This window comes from Callospermophilus lateralis, chromosome 3, assembly GCF_048772815.1.
Source record: "Callospermophilus lateralis isolate mCalLat2 chromosome 3, mCalLat2.hap1, whole genome shotgun sequence".
In the NCBI taxonomy this organism is placed as follows: domain Eukaryota; kingdom Metazoa; phylum Chordata; class Mammalia; order Rodentia; family Sciuridae; genus Callospermophilus; species Callospermophilus lateralis.
In genome coordinates, this window is record NC_135307.1 from 15,086,110 (window position 1) to 15,112,625 (window position 26,516).

The following is a 26,516-nucleotide window of genomic DNA, read 5'->3' on the forward strand; positions in this document are numbered from 1 at the left end:
AAACAAGCAGTTTCGTATTGTGACAGGGCAAGTCCAGGTGGTCCCAGGAGCAAACAGGAAGGCTGCTGTGCTGGAATGGCCACATGATTTGGAAAAGGGAGTAAGGATTTGGAGAAATGGGCTTGAAATTATGTAGATGCAGATAGACTCGGGAGGCTGTTGGGGGTCAGCATTCTAAGTGACTGGGAGGAAGATGGAGTCCTAACTGTACTTGAGCTTTGTGTATCCTGGAGGGAATTTATACAGAAATCTGGGGAATTTCATGCGAACCTCTCAGCACAGGACCTGGCCTGTGGTGAATTTGGGCTTCATTCAGTAACTATTTATCGGGTTCTGCTATGTGCGAAGTGCTGTGCTCCATTCCAGCACCTGTTGGTGAATATGAGAGTCTAGGCGCAGGGCGGGTGCTTGTCTAGGGAGGCAAGGTAAAAGCAGGTAAACCCAGGTGCGTGATCATAAGTGGTCATAGTGCTGAGAAGTGAATCAGTGCAGTGGCTGAGCACTTTTGCTCAGATCACACGGCCAGGCCAGGCGACACTGGGATGAGACTAAGACTGAGGAACGTGGGGGCGGCTCAGGCAGGGGAGGAGTATTCCAGGAAGAGGGCCCAGTGAGGGCCCAGGTCCTGAACCAGGAGAGAACTTGATGTGTTTAATAAGCTGAAAGGAAGCTGAACATGGGGCACACAGCTATGATCCCAGTTCCTCAGGACGCTGAGGCAGGAGGATGACAAATTCAAGACCAACCTGGGCAACTTAGCAAGACCCTGCCTCAAAGTGAAATAAAAAGGGCCAAGGAGGCAGCTCAGTGGTAGATCATTTGCCTAGCATGTATAAGGGCCTAGAGTCGGTCCCCAGTACAGCAGGAAGAAGAAGAAGGAGGAGGAGGAGAAGGAAGAGGAGGAGGAGGAGAAAAAAAGGAGTGGGAAGGTAGTCCAATAGCTGAAGCACAGTTAGAAGGGGGACTTAGATACGGACCCTGAAAAGCCAGGTCTACTATGGCAGCATACAGTTGGAGCATGACAGTTATCCAAAGAAAGATCCCCAAGGCACTAGTACAAAGGGGAGGTGATAACTGATGGGCAAGACACTAGATGCCCACCTCCGAGGTGGCAGCTGTAGCGGAGACCGGGTAGAGGGGGTGGACCTGAGGTGTGTGTGAGGAGCAGCTGGTGGTCAGTCTGTGCTGGCAGCAGGTCATGGGAAGGGAGAGGCCAGTGATGACTCCCGGGTTAATCTAGAGCAGTCGGTTGGATGGGTGGGGACAATGAGAGGATCAGATTTGGGAAATGAAAGTCAGATATTTGCCTTTGCACAGGTTATGTTTGAGATGCCTGTGCCAAGTCCAAGTGGAAGCGTCAGCTGGAGGATACGGGAGCCCAGGGGTGGGGCTGAACTTGAGTCATGAAAGAAGAGGTTTCAGCTACTGATTGCCTGTAAAGCCTGGGGACCAGATGGGCTCTGTGAGGGGCAGAGGATAGAACAGAAGAGAAATCTGGGGCTGCCTGGAGATCTGCAGGAGGTGGACGCTGGCGAAGGGAGAAGGCAGAGAGCCAAGTGGGGCATGTGCAGGAAGGAGGACGTGGTCGCTGTGCAGAATGTCGCAGAGAGGCTCCAAGTGTGAACACTAATGTAGAGAACACAAGATGCTATGACCCGAGGAGGCAGTGGGGGCAGAAGCTGCTAGGGGACAGTGCAGAGCAGGTTGCAGGAAGGGTGACAGCAGTGTGTGGTGGCCACTCTCCCCAAGTGCTCTTTTTCTCTGGTTTTCTTTTCCAAGGTGAAGTTCATGCTGGAAGGACAGCAGGTTAAACACCAGGCTAAGAAACAGAGAATCCATTCTTCAGGTGTGGAGGAGCCGTTAGCTCATGAGGGTGGAGAGTGGGAAGGCCAAGGACAGAGTGGTGCATTTGGCAAGAGTGTAGTGCCACCGGCTCATGTCCCCCGTAGCAGGGGAGCCTGGGCCATTTTACATGGCTTAATGGCCACAGGCTGTATTCTGATCTCCATAGGAACCAGGTGGGAGAGTGAAAGATGGAAGGAGAGGCCGAGTGTGTGGGAGGGGGCCGCAGAAGGGGGGTTCTGTGGCGTTCCCGCTGCCTGTGAGCCAGGGCCACCTGGGGATGCCCCATGTCACTCAGGCATTCACAGGTTTACGAGACTCCATTATCCTTGCTCACTGTCCTCAGCATTTCATGTGAGTCATTTCCTACAGGGGCCCCTTTCATCATAGTGGACCTGACAGTGGGTACCGATTCTGAAAACCCTGGGGCCTTTGTTTAGAGAGCATTTGTTTCAGCCACTACTCTTTATAGATGGGATCCAGAAAAATCACCTGCAGGAACCAACCCATGAACATTTACTGAGGCCCTCACATATAGGTCAGGCCCAATCACTGCCTTCACAAAGTCTGGATGTTTATTCAGGCTCACACACCTGGGTGACTGCAGAGCTGGGACCGCAGACCATAATGAGTGTGCCCAACAGTCTCTTCCCCATACATATGGAGTCAGAGTAGTGCAGCTTGAAGGCATAGCTTACACTAGGAAATAAGGACTTTTAAAAAAAGGTCTAGATGCAGTCATTTATATCATAAAAACAGTCAGCTAAATCCATATTGCTTATATGGGACTGGGTCTGGCTCACCCCTTCAAGCCATCATGAAGGCAGGAAACAAGAGAACCCTCATCTATTTTAATTATGAAACTCCAAGACCATTGTTTTCTGTAATGAATTGTGGGGGACAGGTCACTGCTTCAGGACTTCATGAGCCAGCACTCAACAGCACAGTAGAATCCTGTGCCTCTGGAAGGTCTGTCAGCATTTGCCCAGATGGGTGCAGCCCTGCTGGTGTGTCTTTGACTTCAAGATGGGGCAGGTACTTTAGGCTCCACAGTGCGGAGGAGCTGGGTGAACTAACTGCAATGCCATTGCATCTCATTAGGCCCTTCCCCACGTGGTTTTGCCCAGCTGTCTGCTGCCTCTAGGAAGGCAGGCTGTAATTCCTTCACCCACCATTGAGAACTAGAATTCCCTGAAAGATGAACTGGTGTAGGATAGTGATTTTCAATTTTAATGGGGTTTGAGGAGAGAGAGATTCTTTACTTGTTTGCTTATTTATTCATTTATTTGTCTGTCAAATATTTATGTGGTATGAACTAGGATGGGGATGGGCAATGAGCCCTGTGGAATTTTTAGGTTAGCAGGAAGATAATCACAAATGATCTAGGCCTTTCAGGAAAGGGGAAAGGGACAGTCCTACTTTTTTTTTTCCCCTTACCTATATAATATAGTATCTAAAAACAAGATAACCTTTAGTGTTTTCTTGATATAACTGGAGATTGATTCTCCGTGGTGCTAGTGTGAGATCTGTTCGGTGGCAGTGCTCGCAGGCCTGCTCCCGGGAGTGCTCTGGCTGGGAGTGGCATGCGTAGCAGCCTGCAGGAGCATGTGGTGCTGTCCAAGGATGCTGCCCACTGCCGTATGGCTCCCGATGATGCTTTTGACATCCACTTGTCCTGAGGTTGCTTTCCAGCTCCTCTTTGGAGGAGCTGGGAATAGATGGTGACAGCCCCAGAGATGAGTCAGATCATAGTACCTGATGTGGCAGCACATCCTAGGAGGGTGCAGTGATGGGGAGGGAGGTATCACTTCCAAGAGTCCATTTTTTAATGAAATTGAATAGATTTGGTGATCTTGAGGAGGTGGTGGAGCAGACCCTGAAGATACTCCCTGACTGGCAGCTAGCTAGCTGAGGGGAGAGAGGCCAGGGGCATGGGACAATCAAGGACCCTCACAGGCATCTTATCTAGCCACACCATCCTTTTTTCTATGCTTTATTTTTCTTCTTGACATTTAATCAGTAACAGACATTCTAGGGACAGTGCTTCCCATGGTCTTCTCAGGTCCTGTTCACAGAATTTCATAGGCCATACTTGACACCTGTCCATCTAGAAGGACACAGAATTCACTGTAAGGGCAGTATCAGAGTAGTGTCATATATTCACATGAGCATGCTCTTAGCACTCCATTAAGCTCAGGACTCTTCTCTGTCCCTCTTACCTCAGGTGACAGCTCAGGTGCCAGGAAGGAGGCTCATCTTGAGAAGGTATGGCTCTGCCCTGTCCCAGGCTTTCGGTCTTCCAAGGGCTGTGCTTGGTCTTGAGTCACCACACTCAGTGGAGCCCAGAGCTGCTGTCCCCAGCAGGTTTCCATAGTTCCTACAAGTCCAGATGCAGGTTATCAGACAGGGGTCATTTGTACCATAAGCAGTTGCCCAGTGACATACTAGGTTAGGGGGACAGACCTGGAAAGTTAACCTAACAGAAGAAGGTCAAGTTCTCTAACAGAAGAAGAAGGGATTTGTTAAAACTTTGCCCACATTGTATTTTTTTCCTCTTAAATTTGCTTATGTCTTACTTTACTAGAACATAAATTCTTCTTCTTGGGTAGAAATTTTTATGTTTTGTTTGGGGACCTATTTACATCCTTTTTTTTTTTTTTTTTTTTAGTGCCAGATATTGAGCTCAGGGTTTTGAACATGCTTGGCAAGTACTCCACCCCTGAGCTACGTTCCCAGCCCTTTTCAGTTTTTTAAATTTTAATACAGGGTCTTGCTACATTGTCCAGGCTGGCCTCAAACTTACAATCCTCCCGGCCTCAGGCTCCCAGCCAGGATTACTGGTCACCACTGCACCCTGCTCAGACCTGTCCCTTTAACAGTGCCTGGTGTGTGGTTGTGCATGAATGGCCTCATGAGTCATGTACTTTTCATTTTTGGCTGAGATGGCTGTGGCTCATAGAGGCCTACCTGACACTGTAGTTTGACTGTGTTGAGAGCTGGGGTGCTGAGCACTGTGCTGAGTGCCAGGGGCATGACATAGACAGATGGCCTGGACTGGCTTTGTGGAACTCACTGCTTCTTCTGTTGCTCCTTGGAAGGGGACAGGGAGATGTGTAAAGAGCATCTGGTTCTTCCTAAGCACAGTCTCACTCTGTTCAAGGAGGGTGGACAGTGCCTGGTATCAGAAAGTTTCCTTGGGGGCTGAGGGTGTGGCTCAGTGGTAGAGCACTTACCTAGGTAGCATGTGTGAGACACTGGGTCTGATTCTCAGCACTGCCGATAAATAAAATAGAGGTCCATTGACAACTAAAAAACATTTTTTAAAAAAGTCACCTGATTCCACACTCTAATTTATTAGAGGTCGGGCCTCTGCTTTCTGCCTGCCTCTGAGATTAGGGGTGCTTGCAATAGTGTGGCTTTCTTATCATTCTTCAAGCAGGTACTGAGAGAGCCTTTTCTTCTGGGAAGTTCCCAGCATGGTGGAATTTTGGTGCTTGTTGGCCTCCTTACCTAAGTCTAGGTCCACATCTGGATGGGATTCCAGAGTTCCCACAGCAGGAAAGGGTTTCCAGGGCTTCGTTGCTGAGAACATTTATTCCCACAGCCTGCAGACCTGAGTGTTTTAGACAGCAAGCGTGTGTCTCCTGCAGTCGGAGCCTCACAGGGTGAAGCTGGATACAGAAGCTTGTGAGAATATTTCGTGTGGCCTTTGTGTGCTCCACTTGGATAGACCGTTAAAATGACACGTGTGCTGTGCTGGGAAAGAGGAATTCACACCTTGTCTGGGCAAGAAGGAAGCAATGGCACCCTCCCGGAACCTGTCAGTCTGGTGACTTATTACCACCTGTGCAGAGCAGGTCTCCACATCCCCACGCAGGAGGCGTGGTGGGAAGGAGGGTGCAGCCTGCAGCACCCCTATCCTGCTGCTTAGCAGAGCTCACTGACCTGCTTTTCCCCTTCCCTGGCTTAGGTGCCAAGTGCATTAATATTTATTAAGAAGGTGGGATCAGGGTGAGGTCCCACTTTTTTAAAGGAATATTCCATACCTATTTTTAAAAAATCATGATTTTCTTTCCATTCTTGTATAGCAGAGATATTTTTAGTGAATGCTTACAGAGAATTTCTGAGACAGATTAAGCTAAAGCCTAGAAAATGAGATGTTGGAAGATTTCTGACTCTTCTTAGGCATTATTAGAACCTTCTATTGAAAAGGAGAAGGGGTGACTATGTTTTCTTACATGTGCCTGCCTTTATTTTAGCATGATGCTATCTACCATAGATCTGCCCACCAGGAGGAAGCCTGTAATATAACTGTTCTCAGAGCAATCTCCTGTATTACACTACAGTTTTTCAAATTTATGAATTAGTTTTTTCAATTGACATTTGGTTATTTCACCTTCTTCTGTATTTTAGGTCTAAATTTTTGCTTTGCATTCATAAGTGCCTCTGGCAGCAATTCTCTAGGTTGGTGCAGACACCCTGTACCTTTCTTCTGCTAGCTCTCCTTCCTTCTGCTCCCTTTGGCATGATGTGCATCTTCTCTGCCTGTGCTGGGTGGCTGACGGTCCTGGTAGCTGGTTCTCCTTTGAATCTTCCTGGCCAATTAGCATCAGAAGGAGCAAATCCCTGTGAGTGGGAAACAAGCAGTTAAAATGCCAGGAAGAGACTAAGCTGGGTTTCTTCTGAAGAATACCCAGAAGAACGCATTAGCTTGACTTAGTGAAACCTGAATGGCAGATTTTTTTTTAAAGATGCGATTATTTTTTGTTTGGATAGGAGGTGTCCCCCACAAATCCTGTGTTCATGCAGGAATATTCAGAGGTGACCTGATTGGATTGCGAGAGCTGTAACTTAATCAGTCTATCCTAGTTTGAATGGACTGACTGGGTGGTAACTGTAGGCAGATGGGACATGGCAGGAGGACATGGGTCACTGGGGGTGTGCCTGGAAAGATCCATCTTCTCTGAGGCCCCTTCCCCTTCTCCCTGCTTCCTGGCCACCATGGATGGAACAATGCTTCTCTACCATGATGTTCTGCTCACCTTGGGCCCAGAGTAATAAATTGGCCAACCATGGACCAAATCTCTGAAACCATGAGCCAAAATAAACTTTCCCTTCTTTAAGTTGTTCTTGTTAGGTATTTTCATCACAGCAATGAAAAGCTGACTAACACATATTGCTTTCAAGCACATTTTGGGCTAGAAACTAAAAACAAACAAACAAATAAAAACCAGAAAACCCAAATTATCATCTACTCAGTTCCATGAATGTTGATTGGAAACCCACTAGGTAAGCTCTGGGCAGATAAGATGAATAGAAAGTGTTCTTTGAGCATATGGGAAGATTAGGATGTTAATGAAAAACTCCATCACCCCCAGGAAAGTACTATGGGGAGAAGGAAGAGTAGCTCACTGCATAGTGAGAGCAGCAGGTTTACCAGAAGAACTGGTCTTTGAAGGAGGGATGAAGCTTACCCTCTGATGGTGGCCTTAGGGGAGGTGGAGGAGGACAGAGGTCATGGCTGAGGGTGAGTCTGCCAGGCAGATCTTCCTGTGCTTGGGAGAGGCAGCACTGTCCAGCACTGACTCTGGATCCATCTGCCCAGGTCTGAATGCTTGCTCTTCTGTTACTAGCAGTGGGTCACAGGTAAGTCACCTTACTGTCTCTCCATTTTAGTTTCTTCATCTGCAGCTGGTGATAATAATACTAGTACCCACTGCATAGGGCTGCTGGGTAGACTGAGATAGTGATGACAATGTGTTTAAACAATGTCTGGTGCATACTCAACACTGAATAGGTTTTATAGATGAATAACTAAAACACTGCAGAGTGAAGGATTTGTTAGCACCTATAGAGGAAAAGGCAAGAATTGGCAGCTGAGAAATCTGGGCAGATGGTTGTGACAGTGGCAGCACAGTTTGGGGTTCTCTCATAGAAAAGACACAGTAAATCAACTGCAAAACCCAAAACCCACAAACAACATTTACAGCAAAACTAGATGACAGCCAGGCATGGTAGCGCATGCCTGTAATCCCCAAGACTTGGGAGGCTGGGGCAGGAGGATCACAAGTTCAAGGCCAGCTTCAGCAACTTTCTGATGCCCTAAGCCATTTATTGAAACCCTGTCTCAACATAAAAATTAAAAGGGCTGGGGATGTGGAGATGTACTCAGTGGTTAAGTGTCCCTGAGTTTCATCCTCAGTACTCCTCCCCCTGCAAAAAAAAAAAAAAAAAAAAAAAACCTACCACATAGATGAAAGGCATCCTCATGAGCCTCAGAATCAAGCTGGTGTCCTTGTAGCTGAATATTGTTTGCATTTGTGTGGAAGAGAGCAGAGGAAACAGTGAGACATCCCCAAAGAACAAGTGTTCACTGGAAAGCTGCTCTGGCCAACGGCTTGGGCTTAGGAGCTAAAAGTGAGAAGGGTTTTGCTCAATGAGGTGTAGGAGGCTGAAGCAGTCTGGCTCCTCTGAAGACTTGAAACTACCCCACTGGAGCCCTTTTGGGGGACTGGGTCCCACCATGAGGAGAAACTGCTGAAAATAGAATGAAAATTGACCAAGAGGTGACATAAGAGACAAAAGAACAAGAAGGTAGAGATCAGAGTCAGGAGAGGGAGGGATGGTTGTAAAGCAAGCTGCTTATGTATTAGCATCTTCATTTAGGTGTAATTTGTAACTCCTATTTCAACTATTAAAAAATCTACTTGTCATAGTTAGTGCAGTTCAAGTGTTTTAAATAAACCATACGGCTGTGCAGCCATCTCCACAATGCTTGTTTAGAACGTCGCCATCACTCCCTCACACCTGTTTCCAATCAATTTCCACCCCACGCCTAGCCCTCATGTGGCCGTCTCTGTAGATTTGCCTTTTCTAGAAATTTCGCATAAAAATACCCAAGAATAAGTCAGTGAGTCTCACTTCCTTCACTTAACATAGTGACCCTGAGGTTCCCTGTGTGACTTGTGTCAGCAGGTCGTCCTTTTTGTGGCTGAGCAGCTCCTCATCGTGGATAGACTTCATCGCCCTCCCCAGGCACGTCACTCCCTGGCTCCAGTGAAGAACGCCCTGTGAACATGCCGTCCAAATCCTCCTGTAGACATGCTTTCATTCCCTTGCACAGGTTCACGAGGGTTGAACTGGCGGGTCATGTGGTATTTAGCTTTTTAAGGAATTGCCCACCTGTGTTCCAAAGCGGCTCTACCATTTAACATTTCCAACTGGTAGCTATGACGAGGCTTCAGGTTCTTTCCATTCTCTTCAACGCTTGTATTGTCAGGTTTTTAAATTAGAGCCATTCTAGTAAGTTTGTAGTTGCCCTCTGTGATTTTAATTTGTATTTTCCGTATGATTAATGATGCTGGTAGCTGGTGTCATTAGCTAATGAGCACTGTCCCTTCATCTTCTATGGTGAAACCTCTCTTCAGACCGTGGGGGCGCTCTTTTCATTTGGTTTGTCTTCCTATTGAGCAGGAAGAGTTCCTCATATATTCTAGATACAACTTTTCTGTCAGATTTACGTTTTATGAATATTTTCACCAGTCTGAGGCTCATGTTTTCATTTTTTAAGTGGTGTCATTTAAAGAGGAAAAGTTTTTTCACTTCAGTGAAGTTCAGTTTGTCAGTTTTTGCTATGATAAGAGAATTTTGTCTGAAACCAAAAGATTTTTTTCCTTTGTCTTATTCCTGAAGTTTTATAAATGTAGTTTTTATATTTATATATCTAACCTGTTTTGAGATAATTGCCTACAGTGTAAAGTAAGAATCTAAGTGAACATTTTGGCTTTTAGATGTCTAATAGTCCAAATACTGTTTGTTGAGATGCCTGCCCTTTTCCCGTTGAATTGCCTCGACACTTTAATAGAAAATAAATCAATCGAATGAACATAAATGGATGGTTTCTGGAGTCCATTCTTCTCATTGATGTGCATGTTCAGTCTTGAGCCAGTAGTACCACAGTGTCTGGACACTAGAGTTATGAGATTAAATGGTATAAGTCCTCCAACTTTTTTCTCTTTCAAAATTATTTTGGCTATTTTCAGTTTTTTACATTTCCATACAAATTTTAGAAGCAGCTTGTCAGTTTCTACCCAGAAAGGTCTGCCAGGATTTTGATAAGGCCAATGGTGAATCTAGATCAATTTGGGACTTGACTGTCATGTTAATAGCAGCAAATCTTCAGTCTAATGTCTCTCTGTTTAGATGGCCTGTGATTTCCCTCAATATGTTTTATAGTTTCAGTGTACAGGTTTTGTGTTTTTGATTTGTAAATATTTTATTCATTTTATGCTTTTGCAAATAGAATGGCTTAATTTCGTTTTCAGATGATTATATAGAAATACTGTTGGCTTTTGCATGTGGAACCTACTATCATCCTCAACATTGCTAATCTTATTAGTGCTTATGATTTTTAAAAGCTCATTTAGGATTTTTACATATGAGGTCATTTTATTTGTGAAGGTCAAGAGTTTTCCTTCCTCCTCCCGAGTCTAGGTGCCTTTTCTCTTATTGCCTGGTGGCACTGTCGGGAACCCCCAGGCAAAGTGGATGGCAGTGCTGGGGCAGCGTGCTTGCCTGTTCCTGATCTTGGGGGAGCCCTCAGTCTCCCGCCATTGCATGTGGTGTCGGCTGGAGGTTTTTGATGGGCGCCTCTTTGTCTCAATGACTTTTCTAGATTTGAAGTCCAACTGACCTCCGTATGGTCACCTTGCTTCTGTCCCATGTACTGTTTAATAGTATTGTAGCTCATCCAGCCTCTTTCAACCTATTTGGGTCTTTGAATTAAAGTATTTCTCTATATATCTTACATTATGTGGTTGGATGTTGTTTTATCTCATATATAATTTTGGTCTTTGAATAAAGTATTTGGTCATGCATATTTAATGTAGCTGTTGATGTGACTGAATTTATATTTACACTTTTTCTCTTTGTTTCTATATATGTCATATCTTTTTGGATTCTTCAGGCCTCACCTACTATCATCTATTGAGTTAGAAAATGTTTTTTAGTATATGCCACTTTTATTCCTCCACTTTTCTTTTCTTGCAGTCCTGGGGATTGAACCCAGTAGTGCTCTACCACTGAGATACACCCTCAGTCCCTTTTGTTTTTATTTTGAGAAAGGGTCTTGTTAAGTTGCTAAGGTTGGCCTCAAACTCAAAATCCTCCTGCCTCAACCTCCTAAATATATGGGATTGCAGGCATGCACCTCGGCTACAATATATGAACACCTTAAATCATCACAGTCTACTTCAGGTCAAGAGTAACCTGATTCAGTAAGATACCGCAACTTTATTTCAGTATAGCTCCATTTACTCCCTTCTTCTGTGTGCTGTTAATGTGTTTATTTTATAAACACAACAGTACAGTACACTATTTTTTCCTTTGTGTAATCTTTTTTTATAGAAAGTTTTAAAAGATTAAAAAATCATATCATATAGTCTTCTATGTTTATCTGCATCATTGACATTTTGGGTGCTCTCATTAATTTACTCCGGTGGAGTCACATTACCATCTAGTTTTCCCTGTGGTCTGAAGGACTCTTAGAACTTTGATTTGGCCAGGTGTTTAAACTATGAATTCTCACTTGTGTGTGTAGGTGGGGAGGGGAGCTGCTTTCATTTTCCTATTTTCATTTCTTTTTTTTTCTTTTTGTCCTTGCGGCCTGCTGGGCAAGAACTCCCCGCTGAGCTGCACCCCACACCTGGAATCTGTCTCTGAAGCCTGGTTTTGCTGGATGCATAATTCTCAGTCCCCAGGGTTCTTCCTTTTAGCATTCTGAGTGTTCCCTTCCTGGGTCTGGTGACTAGGCACTGTTTACTCATCGTTGTCCCTGGTGTGTAACTGATTGCTTTGGAGTCATTGCTTTCAGGATTTTGTTTTGCCTTTATTTTTTAGGAGTTTATTATTATGTGTCTCTGTTCATTTTCCTTCCATCTCTTTTCTGTAGAATGGATCAAAGCCGCTATTGAGCTGTTTAGGGAATTTTTCATTTTAGTTGTGATGCCTTTCAACTTCATTTAGTGACTTTTTATACTTTCTGTTGATCTATTAAGAATCCCTATTTATCATTGTTATCTTTATTTTCTTTAAGTCTTCAAAGATAGTTTCCATTAATTCTTTGATCATGCTTATAATTAATTACATCTTTGAAGTACAACACTTGGGCCTCTTTGGAGTGAGTTTACATGGATCACTTTTTCTGAGCAGGATCGTACTCCCTTGTTTCTTTGCACATCTCATGACAGATATAGTACAAAATGGAAATACACATAGTACATTTTAAAATGGAAGGCTGATAACATGCAGAAAACAAGTTTAACTTTTCGATAGTGGTATTATTAGTATTGTTAATCTGAAACTATTTTGTATATATGGAATAAAGCAGTTGAATAGTTATGGGATGTCTAATCCTATCATTCTCTATCCTTGAGAACTGGGATTCTTAGTATAGGAGAAAGACAAACAAGTTTAAAATAGAAGTAACCAAGGAAACCCTGGAATCCTGAATTTGAATGATTGCATTGGAAATGTTAGTATGAAATCATGAGGTATTTGTGGGAGGGTGTGACTGTGACTGATCCATTGACAATGACCATTCTTATGGCCTAGATTGTGATCTTCAAGCATCATATTCTAATAAAGGAAGTCTTACTCCAGTCCTGTGGCAGGGATGTATTCAGTGAGCCTGGGATATCTTTATATGCATGCATCCAGATAGCAAGGAAACTATCAGAGGTCATGGTAAAGGGACTCAGGTCAAATATGGAGCAGTTTGAACTTCAAGAAGGATAAAAGTTAGCTGGGTTTGGTGGCACAAGACTAATCCTAGCTACTGATGCTGAGGCAGGAGGATCACAAATTTGAGGCCAGCCGGGGCAGCTTAACAAAAGTAAAACATCTGGGAGTTAGTGCCATGGTAAAGTGCTACTCTCTAGTTCCACAAAAAAAAAAAAAAAAAAAAAAAAGAAAGAAAGAAAAAGAAAAAGAAAGAAAGAAAAGAAAAGAAAAAGAAAAAAGAAAGAAAGAAAGAAAGATAAAAATTGCAATTGCAGTGGAGTTATCAAATACATTTAAATTCATGGATTCTAATTCAGTATCTTGAAAACTAAATAAATCAACAGAAAGAATCAAACATTTTACTGTGTGCACTGAGCTATTTACTAGAAAGCCAAATAGTTGAAGGAATACATCTGCTTATGAAGTTATTCCAGGTAAGAAATGAAAATGCAGTGGAGAATTAGCATCTCACCATTTTGTAACTGCCAGTGGATTGGTGCATCTACGTTGTGCATATCAAGGACTGCTACCATCAGAACAAGAGCATGAGCATGCCACGCCCACGTCCTGCCAAAGAGATGGAACCTGAATTGATCAAGCCTCAGGAATGACAGAGAAGAGAGGAATATATTGACTGAACCAGGAGTGTGCAGTTTTCTAGCCTGTGGGAGACTATAGGCTGAGCAGCTTAGATGATGTAAGGACAAGAGAGAGGCAGAGGGGAACATTTAAAATAAGAGAGGTTTTTAAGGGATCATCAAACACATCAAAGTGGGCAAACCTAACCTATGATGGAAGGAAGAATACTTGAGTGGCTGAAGCACTAAGAAATGTAGTGAAGCAGTTATAAAAGTCTAGATAGTTGTCACAGGTGGAGAGGCCTGTTCACTTTTTTTTTTTTTAACTTGGAAGGTGATTACAAGGGTAATAATTCCCTAAGTGATGTGTTTGTTTTATATGGCTTTCTGTGTCTGTATTTTACACAATAAAAAGATTAAAAAAGAATTGAGTATTGCCTATATTTCTACCTCTAGTAATGGGCTTTATGTGCTAGATTTTAATATCCTTGAGCCTGGGCAAGTACACAAGTCTTTTTAAAAGAAACATGGTTTACTTGCACAAAACTGATAAGTTTTGAGAGATCATTAATGCCCTTGAAGTGGTTTTTGTGGGTGTGAAACAAATGGTGAGAATATGAATTGGTCCCTCTTATTATAGTATTGAAATTAAGTCTACTTAATTTATCAAGTCATGTTCATGCCTTCATTTTATATACTTGTATCTATCAATAAACATTGTGATACTTGAAAAAAAAAAAAAAGAATTGAGGGGCCAATAAAAGATAGAACAGTGTCCAGCTTAGGGCAGGGGTGGAGTCCCTGAGGCCATATTCACGTCCAGGCTCAGGCACTAATGGCAGAGCTAGGAGGCTGGCCTCTCCCTTCCCGCCAGACTCATTTCTCCTCTCAGGTGTTAAGGACAGTGAATCCCTACCTGCCGCAGCAGGTTGGCAGGAATTATCTAGAAGAGTGGTTGGGGCATGTGGTGAGTTGGCTGAGGGCTAACAGTTACTGAGCAGCCACTGTTGCCTCTTGGTGTCCTCTTGGTGGCCTGTGGGCAGGGGGCAAAGCTGGCTGCTTATGTCACAGCACATGGGGACCTGTTCTCCCTCCTGGAGGAGCCAAAATCCTAGTGAATGGCGGCTCTTCTGGGGCTTGAAAACAGCTTGCTCCCTTGACAAGGTGTGTGCCCTAGGACTGCATCTGCCCTGCCCTGCCCTGCCCTGCACTCACTTAAGACTTTTTCTATAGATCAGTACTGTTTTTTGTTACTGTGACTAAAAGACCAGTCCAGAATAATTTTAGGGGAGGAAAAGTTTATCTGGGGGCTCTTGGTTTCAGAGGGGTCTCAGTCCACAGACAGCAGGCTCCATTCCTCAGGGCCTGAGGTGACGCAGAACATCTTGGTGGAGGAGTGTGGTGGAGGGAAGCAGCACACTTGATGATCAGAAAGCAGAGAGAGAGAGAGAGAGAGAGAGAGAGAGAGAGAGACTCCATTTGCCAGATACAAATATATACCCAAAGCCACGCCCCCAACGCCCACTTCCTCCAGCCACACCCCACCTGCCTCCAGTTACCACTCAGTTAATCCATCAGGGAATAATTCACTGATTGGGTTGAGACTCTCACAATCCAATCATTTCCCCTCTGAAACCTCTAACATTGTCTCACATGTGAGCTTTTGAGGGACACCCCACATTCAGACCATAACAGGCACAAAGAAGCCTGAGCTCACTGTTTGAAGGGGTGGTCATGAATCTGACCGGGAAGAGCTGGGGCAAACGAGGCATTGTATGCTACGTTGTCACCCTCTTATCAGTGCCAGCCTCACCATCTGACACCATCTTTCCTGAGTTCTGCTTCTGTTGTAAAGCTCAGGCCTTGCAAAGAGGTCCTCTGCTCTCCTTTGGCCACCCACCCCTGGACTCCCTTTCTGTGGACCCACTATGTCCAGGCACAGAAATGGCCGTGGCTGTGCAGCCCTGAGCTGTTCCTTGTTCCTCTCGAGGCTCTGTGGGACACTTGATTTTGGATCGTGGAGCTAGCCATGTTTTCTATCTTGTTTTCAGGCTTCTGCACAACAGGGATTATCTTCAGCTCACTGGGACTGTACTGGGTTCAAATCCCAACTCTCCTGTTTATGGACTGAATACCTGTGGGCATGTGGCCCAGTCTTTCCAAGTGTCTGTTTCCTCCTGTGTAAAACTCAAATGAGAAGAAAATGTTGACGTAGTATAGAGTAGAAGCCATTTGTGATTTCCAAGTGTTCTCTGTGAAAGCAGAGATTTTCCAGTGTACCAGTGATTGCTTTGGCTTTTACCCAGTGAATGTTTACATGGACAGTGAAGGGCCGGATGGCACGTGGTGGGAAGCAGCAAATGGCTGGACAAGGTGGGATTGACGTGTTTTGAGCAGCAGGCCAGGAACGCTCCAGGAGCCAGCCCACTCAGGCACCGGAGGAGGCGTCCCATTTCCCAGCTGAGGAGAAAGCCATTGCTGCTATCTGAGTGGTCCCATCCTGCCCAGGGTGTCTGCCTGGCCATGTTTCCAGATGTCTCACATTCCATTCTCTTCTCGGGATCACCCTTAATCTTTGCCCCTTTCTTCTTCTCTATCTCCAAATTATTAGCCTTTCTCAGGCCCAGCAAGTGTGGTGGGGCTCACAGGAATGTGTGAGAGTCCCTCAGGGCACCGTGCTGCCTCAGGCCAGAGGAGAACATTGGAGGTTATTACTGAACACTTTAATGGCAAAGATTTTCCCTCCCCTGCTGGATTTGAAATGGGAAACTGGGCAGACCTGGCTGAGCCCATCCTCCAGAGTTGCTGCCTTGCTTGACCTCTGACACCTTTCTCTTCACCCTCCTCTGCTTCCTGCTCCCCTCAATGTCCTTTTTGCCTTTCTCATCTGTACAGCCCAGGGGACAACTGGTTGAGCAGGATAGACCACATTCCTTTCTCTGTGTGATTTGCTGCTGGGGATGGATGAGCATTTGAAGTCACCTTGCTAGAAGAATCCTTCTACCCTGGATTGACAGTCTCCTAAGCTGTCATTGCCTTTGAGGATGAGCAGTACATTGGCCTGGTGATGTCCTGTGTCTGTGGGGAGCCCCACCTCATGCAGCAGGCCTCTGGGGCTCCTGCCTCCTCCTGTCCTCCAGCTCAGGCTGGGCCGCAGGCTCTGCCCACAGATGGAGTAAGTTGTCCTGCGCTCAGCTCTTCTCTTTTCAGCTGTGTGCCACAAGCTCATGAAGCTTCAAGGGGTTGCCACCCAGATTCCCGTTGCATAGTTTGCTCTGGCCCTCCTTGATGACCTCAGAACACATCCAGATGTCATCTGTGCACAGTGAGGACTCACTTGCCAAACACCCTTGGTTTCCTCTACTGTAGAATCGCAGTCGTCCATGGCCTTTGGTGGAGGAGACACTGTACCCATCCCGCTGCATCTCAGGAGGGGTCACCATCATCTCACCGGACAAAGACATTTGTACTGTCCTCATCTGACATCAGTTGTTGCATTTTGTCATTGTGAGCCAAACCTGTGAATTAGATAGGAGAGTTCCTGGGATGTGGTCGGCTTTCAACAAAGAGTTAAGTGAATAAGTGAATCAGACTGCAGAATACCATTTTTTTTTGGTGGTGGTGTGGGGTACCGGGGATTGAACTCAGGGGCACTCAACCATTGAGCCACATCCCCAACCCTGTTTTGTATTTTAATTTAGAGACAGGGTCTCATCTGAGTTGCTTAGCACCTCACTTTTGCTGAGGCTGGTTTGGAACTCGTGATCCTCCTGCCTCAGGATTATAGCTGAGATTACAGGATGCTGGGATTATAGACATGTGCTACCATGCCTGGCTGGAATACCATTTCTTTCTTCAAAATTAAATGACTCTAAAGAAGTCAAGGAGGTTTTTATGTACTATAAATTGGCTGAAAGGTAAACTCAGGTATATATCTTTATTTTATTTATTTGTCTTTATATGGGGCTGAGGATAGAACCCAGGGCCTCGCACACCCTAGGCGAGCACTCTACCGCTGAGCCATAAACCCAGACCAACTCAAGTTTTTTTTAAAGTGCTGTAAATTGTCTGGAAAGTAAATTCCAGAATTCTAAAAGTTTTGTGAGCAGTGGCAGATTTTGAGGATCACAGGAGTAACAACAGTAATTACTGAAAAACACTTTCTACACATATTAACTTGTTTAATGCTTACAACAAATCTGCAAAGTGGGTATGGTTGTTCTTTCCACTTTATAGATAATTTACTCCACTTTTTCATGAAGAAGACTCAGTTGCTGAAATAGTCAGGCACTAGTCCAAAGCCGATGATTAATAAATGATGTGGCCCAGATTTGAACCCGTGCGGTCTGGCCTCAGGGCCCCTGTACCCATTAATTTTGTTTCTCAGAGTTTAAGTTCACAGACAAGTGTGTGGCTGCCCAGGTGAACACCCTGAAGGACGGTGTGATATGATAGAGATATTCTGTTTGGTTTGCTTAAGGTATTGTTAGATGGAGGAATCCGAGTGTGTGGTGGATGCTGTGGGGCTTCTGGAGGAGGCTGAACCTCATCAGGACATGGGTCGGTGGGCTGTATGCTGCTGGCCTTCCTGGCGCCCTCTTTCCTGGTGCCCTCTTTTTTGGCACCCTCATTTCCTGTGGTAGTCGTTCTCCCCTGCCCCCCATGGAATGAAGGTCGTTATCTTTTGCTGATTGACAAAGGTTGGAAAGGAAGAAGGACCTGAGATGGGACCAGTCTTCCCATATTTCGCGTTTGACCTCAGAGTCCGAGTTGTGAGGGGAGAGCAGGGAGCAGCCCGAGTTGCTGTCTTCTTTCTGGCTCTGGTAGCCACTTGCCCACCTTTCAATGACAGCCTCCTGCATCTCACAGTGGATCACCAGCTTTTGTGTCCCTGTCCTGGCCCATCCAGTATGAGCTCCTAGGGCCGCTTTGCCTTATTGGGTTCTCTGTCTCTGGTGCCTGAGAGGCTACCTAATAACGTGGCGCCACTCAGCCTGCTGCTTGCTGTCCAGCTGCTGACCACATGTATAATTTAACTCCACTTTTGTCCTGAGGAAGCCTTAGTTGCTGAAGTAGTCCAAAAAATGTTGTTAAGCCTAGTACAACCCTCATTAGGTTTGCAATGAGACATCCGGAAGCTTCGCTTCTTGTTCACATCCCAGTGTGGATGGTTGTCACACCCTCCATCACTACATCAAGGCTGCAGCTGGCTTGCTCTGTTGATCAGAGTCCTTTGCTAACGAGGCCAAGGTTGTGGGTTTGATCCCTGGCCCCTGACAGCAGCAAGCCATCTGTCTTCACAAATACACGTCACTGGATACCAGGCAAAGAGCCCGTACAGAGGGAGAAGCTGGAATCCATTCTGGGAAAAGGCTCCCTGACAGACAGAGGCGTGGCCTTCTGGACTGTGAAGGGTGTCGTGTCTTCTTTCTCTCTCCAGCTCTGGAGATCTGGTTTTGATTTCAAACTTATTCAAAATAGATGGTACTAAGGGCTACATAAATGAAGGAGAAGCAATTCTCAAGCTTGTAAATAAGAGCAACTGACCTAGACATACGTGGTCTATTCCAATTTCTCTAGTGTTGTGAGTGTTGACAGTGTCCACAGCAGTGATAGGGTGTGTCTTGTGATGTAGGGAAGAAGAAATCTGCTTTAGTTGTCCCCTGGTAGTCACTAAAACTCTCCGCATGCAGCAAGGAGATTGGGAAAGAGATTTTGAAATACAAGCTGTGTTTGCTTTTTTCTTTCTTCTGGGCCAACCCGGCTTATTAATGTCACTGGATACCTGACTGGCTCTGTGAGGCAGTTGGGACCAGGAGAGGTGGGTTCAAAGGGGGTCTTGGCTCTCAAGACAGCTTGGTGGCTGGACATAAATGTCAGTGGAAATTCAGTGTGGTCATTGCTGGTGAGGCTCATGCTGGGCAGCAGCCAGGAGTTGGTGTCTGTCTCTTCCTGAGGCAGCCCTAGGTTTTGAAGGATGACTCAGAGTCCCTGGAACCCTGCAGGTAGAGAGAGGAGCATGAGGAGGCACAAGGGTTGGGGGACGTGTTCCTGAAATGCCTTGGGTGGATGGGGGTAAAAAAAAAACCTTGAAATCCTCATTATCCATTATCTGCACAGCTCTCTGGTGATTAGGCCCTCCTGCCCAGGTGTGTCATTTGATGCAAAAGGAGGGCCCTGCTCAGCCCCCAGACTACCAGGAACACCACTGAGGGCACTGGAGGCACTTTATAGATAGGAGGACCATTGCTGTGCTACCTGTCAGTCCTGCCAGTGAGAAAGAGGGGACAGGGACAGATAGAAGATGCACCCCTGTGGTCAGATAGCTCTGACTTGTCCTTCAGCAGGTACTTACTGAGCCTCTCTGTCTGCCTTGGGGTATGGTAATGAGCAAAACAGAGATGTGTTGTGGAGACACTTCCATTCCACTGGGGGTGAAACCTTCTTGGCTCCCTGAGCAGGAATGGAACCCTGTGCACCGCGTGTCCTCAGAGACCCGCCTGGAACCTGATAGGAAACATTGCTCAATCACTGTTGAAATAACCTACTGCTTAAGCAATTCAGAAGTGCCAGGAGGTAAGAAAGAACCTGGAAAAAGCCAAACAGTTTCTTTGCTCTGAGAGATCTATTGTGTTGACTTGTTCTGTAATTGATTTTTAGTTATAAAATTCTCAGCCAGGGGAGGAATTGAATTTACTCTGGCAGAGCTACCTTTTCCATATCACCCAGGGATTCTATATCTGTTAAGAAAAGTCTTTTATTCACAGCACAACTTTGAGTTTGCATGAAAATGGCAGGTATTGTTGAATTTAAGTGTATTGATGGCCTGGGTCAAACATTGAAGTCAGCAGATAATTTAGAGGGAACTGCTAAAGGGAATGGTTGTCTTTTCTCACCCTAGTCTCAAGAAACAAAGGAGAAAACAAAAGAAAAATGTGTTCATCTTGGCTTTGAAGAAGCTGAAGAGTCCTCAAGGCCCCAGTTTCTCCTGGCCTTGCTTTTCCATTGCAGTTTTGATGTTGGAGCTCTGGCTTCCTCCTGAATACCTTTCTCCCACAATTTGATAGTGCAGAGGACAGGAGATAATATTAAAGAGCTGAGACTGTTCAGAGTCATAAAACACAACAGGGCAAAACTTGGTGCAGCTACCAGCTTGCAATAAGAATGTGAACTTTGGAATCCAACCTTGGAAAATGCTGCTGCAGGGCCTGGCACAGGACTGAAGCCTATTGAAAGCATGGAGGGTCAAGAGGGAGGGTCCTGTGCTGCAGAGTCAGTACCCTTCCAGGGTGTCCTGATGGCCTATGAGGGCCAGCACTGACCCTCAGGAATTCATGCTTTTGGCGTGATCTGCGGGCCAGCAAGAAAACCCTGGAAGGAGGAGATTCAGAAGGAAGATGAAGCCAGAAAAAGGAGGGGAGAAGAAAAAATGAAATTAGGTCAAGGGTGAAACAAGAGGTGTCCCCAGGGAAAGTGGTAGATTTTCCATCCCAAGGGAAAACAAGGGTTTGACCAGGAACAAGGCCGAGGGACACTGTGCTCTCTCTATGGGCTGGGCCCAGCGCTGATGTTGGTGATGTCTTTGGAGTGGAAACTGGGCGAAACACAGCAGGCACTCAAGGGACTTGCAGCCCCTCCCTCCTTGGTATTAGCCAAGGTGTCTGGAACTGTCCACCTGGAGGGAAGCACACCCAGCTCAGGAACCTTGCCAGAGCAAAGTGCAGACAAGGAGCCCTGAGCTCTGACAGCATGCCCAAGTGCCTGCCTGCTGCTGGAATGCTGGCAAGCACATTCCTTCTGAGAATAGTTCACCACAGTGAATTCTGACCTCATTGCACCACCCCGGTCAAGGGTGTTGAAATGGAATAAATGATCTCATGTCAAGGGTCTGTGGAAACCCTCAAAATCAGGGGAATTCCTTGGCTCCCCATCTTCATTTCAGAGTAGAAAGTTTAAGCGATAGTTCATTCTAGATGTTTAATGGATCTCAGCATTTAAGGACAAATTAATAGATTAGAGATGTGGAGTCAATCATGTGGACTTGATTTCCCTTAAATTGGGTGATTTTGTAGGATTTAGAATGTAATTATTGCAGGCTCATTTCTTTCTTTTTTTCTTTGTTTCTATCATGATTATCTAACTTAAATTTTTTTAAAATTTTCTATTCCCAATGGCAACAGAAATGATTGAGTAACCTTATATGATTTTTAAAAAGTATTTGAAGGGATCGGGCATGTAGCTCAGTGGCAGAGTGCTTGCCTAGCATGTGTGAGGCCCTGGGTTCAATCCTCAGCACTGACAGGGATGGGAGACTATCAAAATGTTTAAATGGTATGTAAGGATTTGCTGAGAATTTTATGCTTTTATGCCACATATTTGTGGCCTTTTCTAATATATAAGGTGTTCCATCTTCTTCCTGCAGCCCTGCCTCTCCCCAGGTGGTGGTCATCCTCAGGGTTGTCCTCCTAGGGTGCCACATCATTTGAATAGGCCACAGTCTCAGGCCTTCTCCACTTTCTGGGGCTTGTTTGTTATAGCAGGACATCCCAGCTTGGGGAAGAATTTGATTCTGAATCCTAAATTCTCTCTAGGAATGAGCTGAAAAGAGTTTGAGAAAAGATTGCATTTGCTTCAAGGCTTCCTTAGGAATCCGCACCCAGTTGTTGGCTTTGCATCGTCCTAGGCAGCACCTGCAGGTGTGGAGCCTTCCTTGGTTTGTCCACCAGAGGGCCTCCGTCTTGCATGGGAAAAACCATCCTGAGCTTTAAAGAGGGTTGAATTTCTCTGTTCATCATTTATCTCCCTCAAGCTGCCCAGGGGATTATTGTCAGGCACCCGTTTCAATGGATTGTCTTTCAAATTTTGAGCCAGTACCTAGGAGTATCTAGTGAGCTGTTATCACTGGTATTCATAGAATTCATTATATATATATATAAATTTGCACGCTAGTGGATCAGAATAAAGACCTGGGTGCTCTGGTTCACACTTGCTCTGTCCTGAAGAGTCACATTTCTGGCATTGAGATTAAGTTTCTTTTACCAGGAAGGTAACAGAGTATGGTGGAAGCTCCCAGCATGCGCTCTCACCAGCCGCTGAATCTGAGCATCCCCTTTTTCTTCTGTGCAAGTTAGACTGCGTTGGGTCATTTAGAGCTAGAAGATTCTGTGCTCCTGTAGCTGTACAGATGGCTTGTTCTGCAGGGAGGGCATAGGAGACATTCCGAATGGCCAAGTCCATGAGCAGCCTTCCCTGTGTTCTAATGTCCGGCTTATCTCCTGTTCATTCAAGGCCTAATTTCCACCCTGCTAATGCAGTGCTTTACCAGGGTCTTTAGTGATGCTGCCCCAGGCACATCCTACCTTTCAAAGCGCTGCTCCTTCTATACAGTGTGATCCGTGATTCTGGAATGAAGTTAGATTTCCAGAGCCTCACCCGTCCTCCTTAGCTATGGCTCTTTCCTCCCCTCTGTGTTACTTAAGAGAACCAAGCTCAAGTCCAAAGCAAATGTACGTTGTTGACTGTGAACACAGATCCCATAAAAACAAATGAAGGGGAAACAGAGTAGATTGTGCGTCCCAGGGCCTGTTGCCCAATTTTTATTCATGTCCCTGTTAGATTTCCTTATTGCTGCTTAGAGTCCTAAGCACAGCCTTTTCTTTTTATGCCACCATAAAGCTTCTGATGGGATATCATCTGATATGCGTGGGTGAGAGGACTCTGGGAGTGTTTACGTACCTATGCCAGTAAGCCATTATCTTCAAGTTCTGGGCTGTTCTTGTGAATGAGAGCCCTGGGAAGTCATGTAGGTATAAGATATGAATTAATAACCCTCATGAGTACTTGTAACTTACAGACCACATTTTGATTTAATACCTCTGCATGATTTAAAATGTCATCTGAGAAGAGAGCCAAATACTTAGGCATCTACCACAGCCAGCAGAGGCTGTCTGACAGGTCTGCACCGGCTGACCCGTTCTCTGCCTCTTTGGAAAGATGAGATATGTTCTAATGAGCAGGTTATAAATATCACCGAGTTATGTCATAGGAGTGGCGGCACTCAATGTAAAGGGAGCAGCTGGGAAGTGTTCCCAGCTACACAGACCAGGCTCAGCTTGCAGGGAGGACAAGTGGGGCCTGGACTTACCGACCAGGATGTTACTAAAGAATGATTTGTCTCTGAATGAAATGTGTCACCAAATGCATCTGTGGGGGTGTAGGGGGCAGTGAAACGAGACATGTCTAATGGCAGGAAGGCGCAGTCGACACACACTCGTTCTCAGAAGCAGCCTTTGACCCTTGGCATCTTTTTGTCGGTGGATTGGGCAAGTGGGTTTGATGGGTTTTCTAGACAGTGACTACGTTCTGGAAAGTCAGCATGGTTGCTTGGGGGAGCCCCTCAGTTTTCATCTCTTTGCCCACATTGCATACAGCAGCTTGCTGGTGCTCCTACCCCTGGGCCCAGCGTTGCCACCTGCCCTTCCAATGGAAGTACAGAGTTCAGCACCACTCTGTCAAAGCCACTGGAAATTTGAAGATAGACCCTTATAAGATATCTTGCTGTGTTTTGTTTGTTTGCTTTTTTTGGCCTCAGAACTGATTTTCAGATTTTTCTTTAGGAAATTTGACTGGGGTTAGGAAGCACAAAAGACCATCAATCTCAGGTCAGACTTTTCAGAGTTGGCCAAAGATGAATAGACACGTGCAGAATAATTGTTTCCTTAAAATCTAGCCAACAGCTTTCATGTAGACAAAATGCATCAAAATATGTGTATAAAATATTTAATACTAAGCCATGCCAGATGGAAATCCTGTCAAATTCTGTGTGCATGCAGGAACTTGACAAGAGGAGTCGGGAGATTTAGAGAGCTTCTCAGAGCGGTGGAAACGAGAACAACACAAAACCTGCGAATGGTAAGTGTGACTAATGACTTGGCTGGGGACAGTCACTAGGGCCCTTGTCTCAGAGATATGTTCACTTTTACGCATTGTTACATATCATATATATGTATATACATATATATAGCAATTCACATACTTAAAGTGTACATTTTGATGGTTTTTAGTGTATTCACAGAATTGTTCAGCTGTCACTAATATTTAATTTCAAATTGCTCCCAAAGGAAACTTATGCTTGGCTGGATGTGGTGGTACACACAGTAGTTGTAGCTACTCCAGGGTCAGATGCAGAAGGCTCACAAGTTCTAGGCCAGCCTGGGCAACTTAGCAAGACCCTATCTCAAAATCAAATGTGGAAGGGACTGGGGATGTAGCTCAGTGGCAGAGCACCCGAGTCTAATTCCCAGTACCAAAGAGAAAAAAAACGAAAAAGAAAAGAAGGAAGCGTATACTCATTAGAACTCAGTTCCTACTCTCCCTTTCCATGAGACTTGACAACTGTTTATTTACTTTCCATTTCTATGAAATGGCCTACTTTGGACATTTCATACAATTGGAATTATATAATATTTGGCCTTTTGTGATTGGCTCCCTTTATTTAGCATAATATGTTCAGAGTTCTTCCATGTTGCAGCTTTTATTAGTATTTCTTGTTATTGCTAAGTAATATTCTGTGGTATGGACTGACCACGTTTTATGTGCCCAGGCATCAGTTGGTAGACATTGTGAATAATGCTACTGTGAATGTTTATGTCCATGTTTTCGAGGGGACATGTGTGCCCTTTTTCCTTGGGCATATGCCCGGAAGCATTACTGGGTCACGTGGTAACTGGGTGTTCGACGTTAAGGGTCCCCCAGACTGTTTCCCACTATTTTACATTCCTGCCAGCAGTTATGAGGGTTCCAGTTTCTGCAGTCCTCCCCTTCCCTTGTTACTGTCTTTTCAGTTGTGGCCATCTTAGTGAGTGTGTGGTGCTCTCTTCCTGGGGTTTTGACTTATGTGTCCCTGATGGCCACTGATGTGGAGCATCTTTCTTGTGCCTGCTGGCAGTCCTCTCCAGTTGTAAGAGCTACATCTTGTGAAGCATGGGATACAGGCCTCCTGGAGGCTATTGTGGGGTGGGGTTGGCTGTACGCTTATGATTCCACCAAACCCAGACAGAACCATGCAAATTGGATCCCAAGGGTTGCTTAGCTAATTATGTTGACCACAAAACTTAGAAGAGAAATATAAAAGGTATTTAAATATCTGCAGCTTGGCTTGATCAGCAGCTTGACTTTCCTGTTGACTTGAATTCTGTGTTTCCTCCTGAGGAGGTTCATTAATTATGCCTCTGTGGCTTGCCCCGTGGAGCTATAGTTCTTGAGTGTCTGAGCAAAGTCCTGGTGCTCACTAGAAGCTAAGTGAATGCCACATGTTACAATTAATGTAGCAGTTTCTTTTGTCTTTTGTCATCGTGTTATTGTCCTATGAATTCATTAAATGTTGTGGGGAGCGTTCAGTTGGGCAAGGCTGAGAGAGTCATGTCACAGGAAATGAAGCTTTATTCAGGCCCTCCAGGGTTTTAGGATGTAGACATACTGGTGGGGTCAGGTGGCTAAGCTGGAGGCTTTAATCAGGGGGTTGAGATAAGATGAGCAACTTTGCATGCATGCATACACACACACACACACACAAACACACACACACACACATACATCACACCCCCCTCCCAAGAACTCACTTGGTCTTTGGGATTTATATATCAGTATACTTGATATGTGCCTTAAATTCAGATGAAGAAATTTGAGATCTGGGTTTCTTTAATGCAAAAGAAGCAACAAGAACATAAATAAAAATTTTTTCCAGATTATATTTTTTCTCAAATCGACCTTCTCCCAGCATTCCACAAAACTCTTCAGCCCATCAGTATGAAAATCTTCTTCCAAAATCTCAAAGCACAATGAAAGTAACTGATTAAAATGGCAAGTGTTTTCATAATTACTTTAAAAGCACGTTGAAAAATCCAGTCTTTCAAAATTGCTTAAATATGGAGCATTTGTTCATATTGTTGACTTTCAAATATATATAATTTATGGAATAAGCTGTTTTTCTCCATTTAAAAGTGCAAGTATCCTGAATTCTCTGTGGGAACCTGTCTGCTGTTCAGTGAATTAGAGAATATATTCCACTACTAAGATTTATGATTTTCAAATCAAAGTATTTTCACTTTTAAAAATCCTGTGAAGGGTGGGATGTGGCTCAGGAATAGAGCACTTGCCTGACATATGTGAGACCTGGTTTGACCCCCAGCACCACAGAAACTGAACAAAAATTCTGTAAGCTCGGGTTCTGAGTGGACATGGTCGGAGCGTGGTGTTGAGGAGTCCTTTCCATTTTTGTTTTTCTGAGAAGGCAAGGAAGAGACCCTGAAGAGCTTG

The 26,516-nt window shown here is 45.0% G+C and overlaps 1 protein-coding gene across 4 annotated transcripts in view; it reads left to right on the forward strand.

The window, feature by feature from the left end:
- Positions 1 to 26,516, forward strand: part of Ttc7b (tetratricopeptide repeat domain 7B) — a 234,360-nt gene that overhangs the window by 79,212 nt on the left and 128,632 nt on the right. For all 4 annotated transcript variants that reach the window (XM_076849750.2, XM_076849751.2, XM_076849753.2 and 1 more), the window contains one exon: positions 24,032 to 24,110. In XM_076849750.2, coding sequence (XP_076705865.1) covers positions 24,032 to 24,110 — 79 coding nt within the window. The remainder of the gene's footprint in view (positions 1 to 24,031; positions 24,111 to 26,516) is intronic.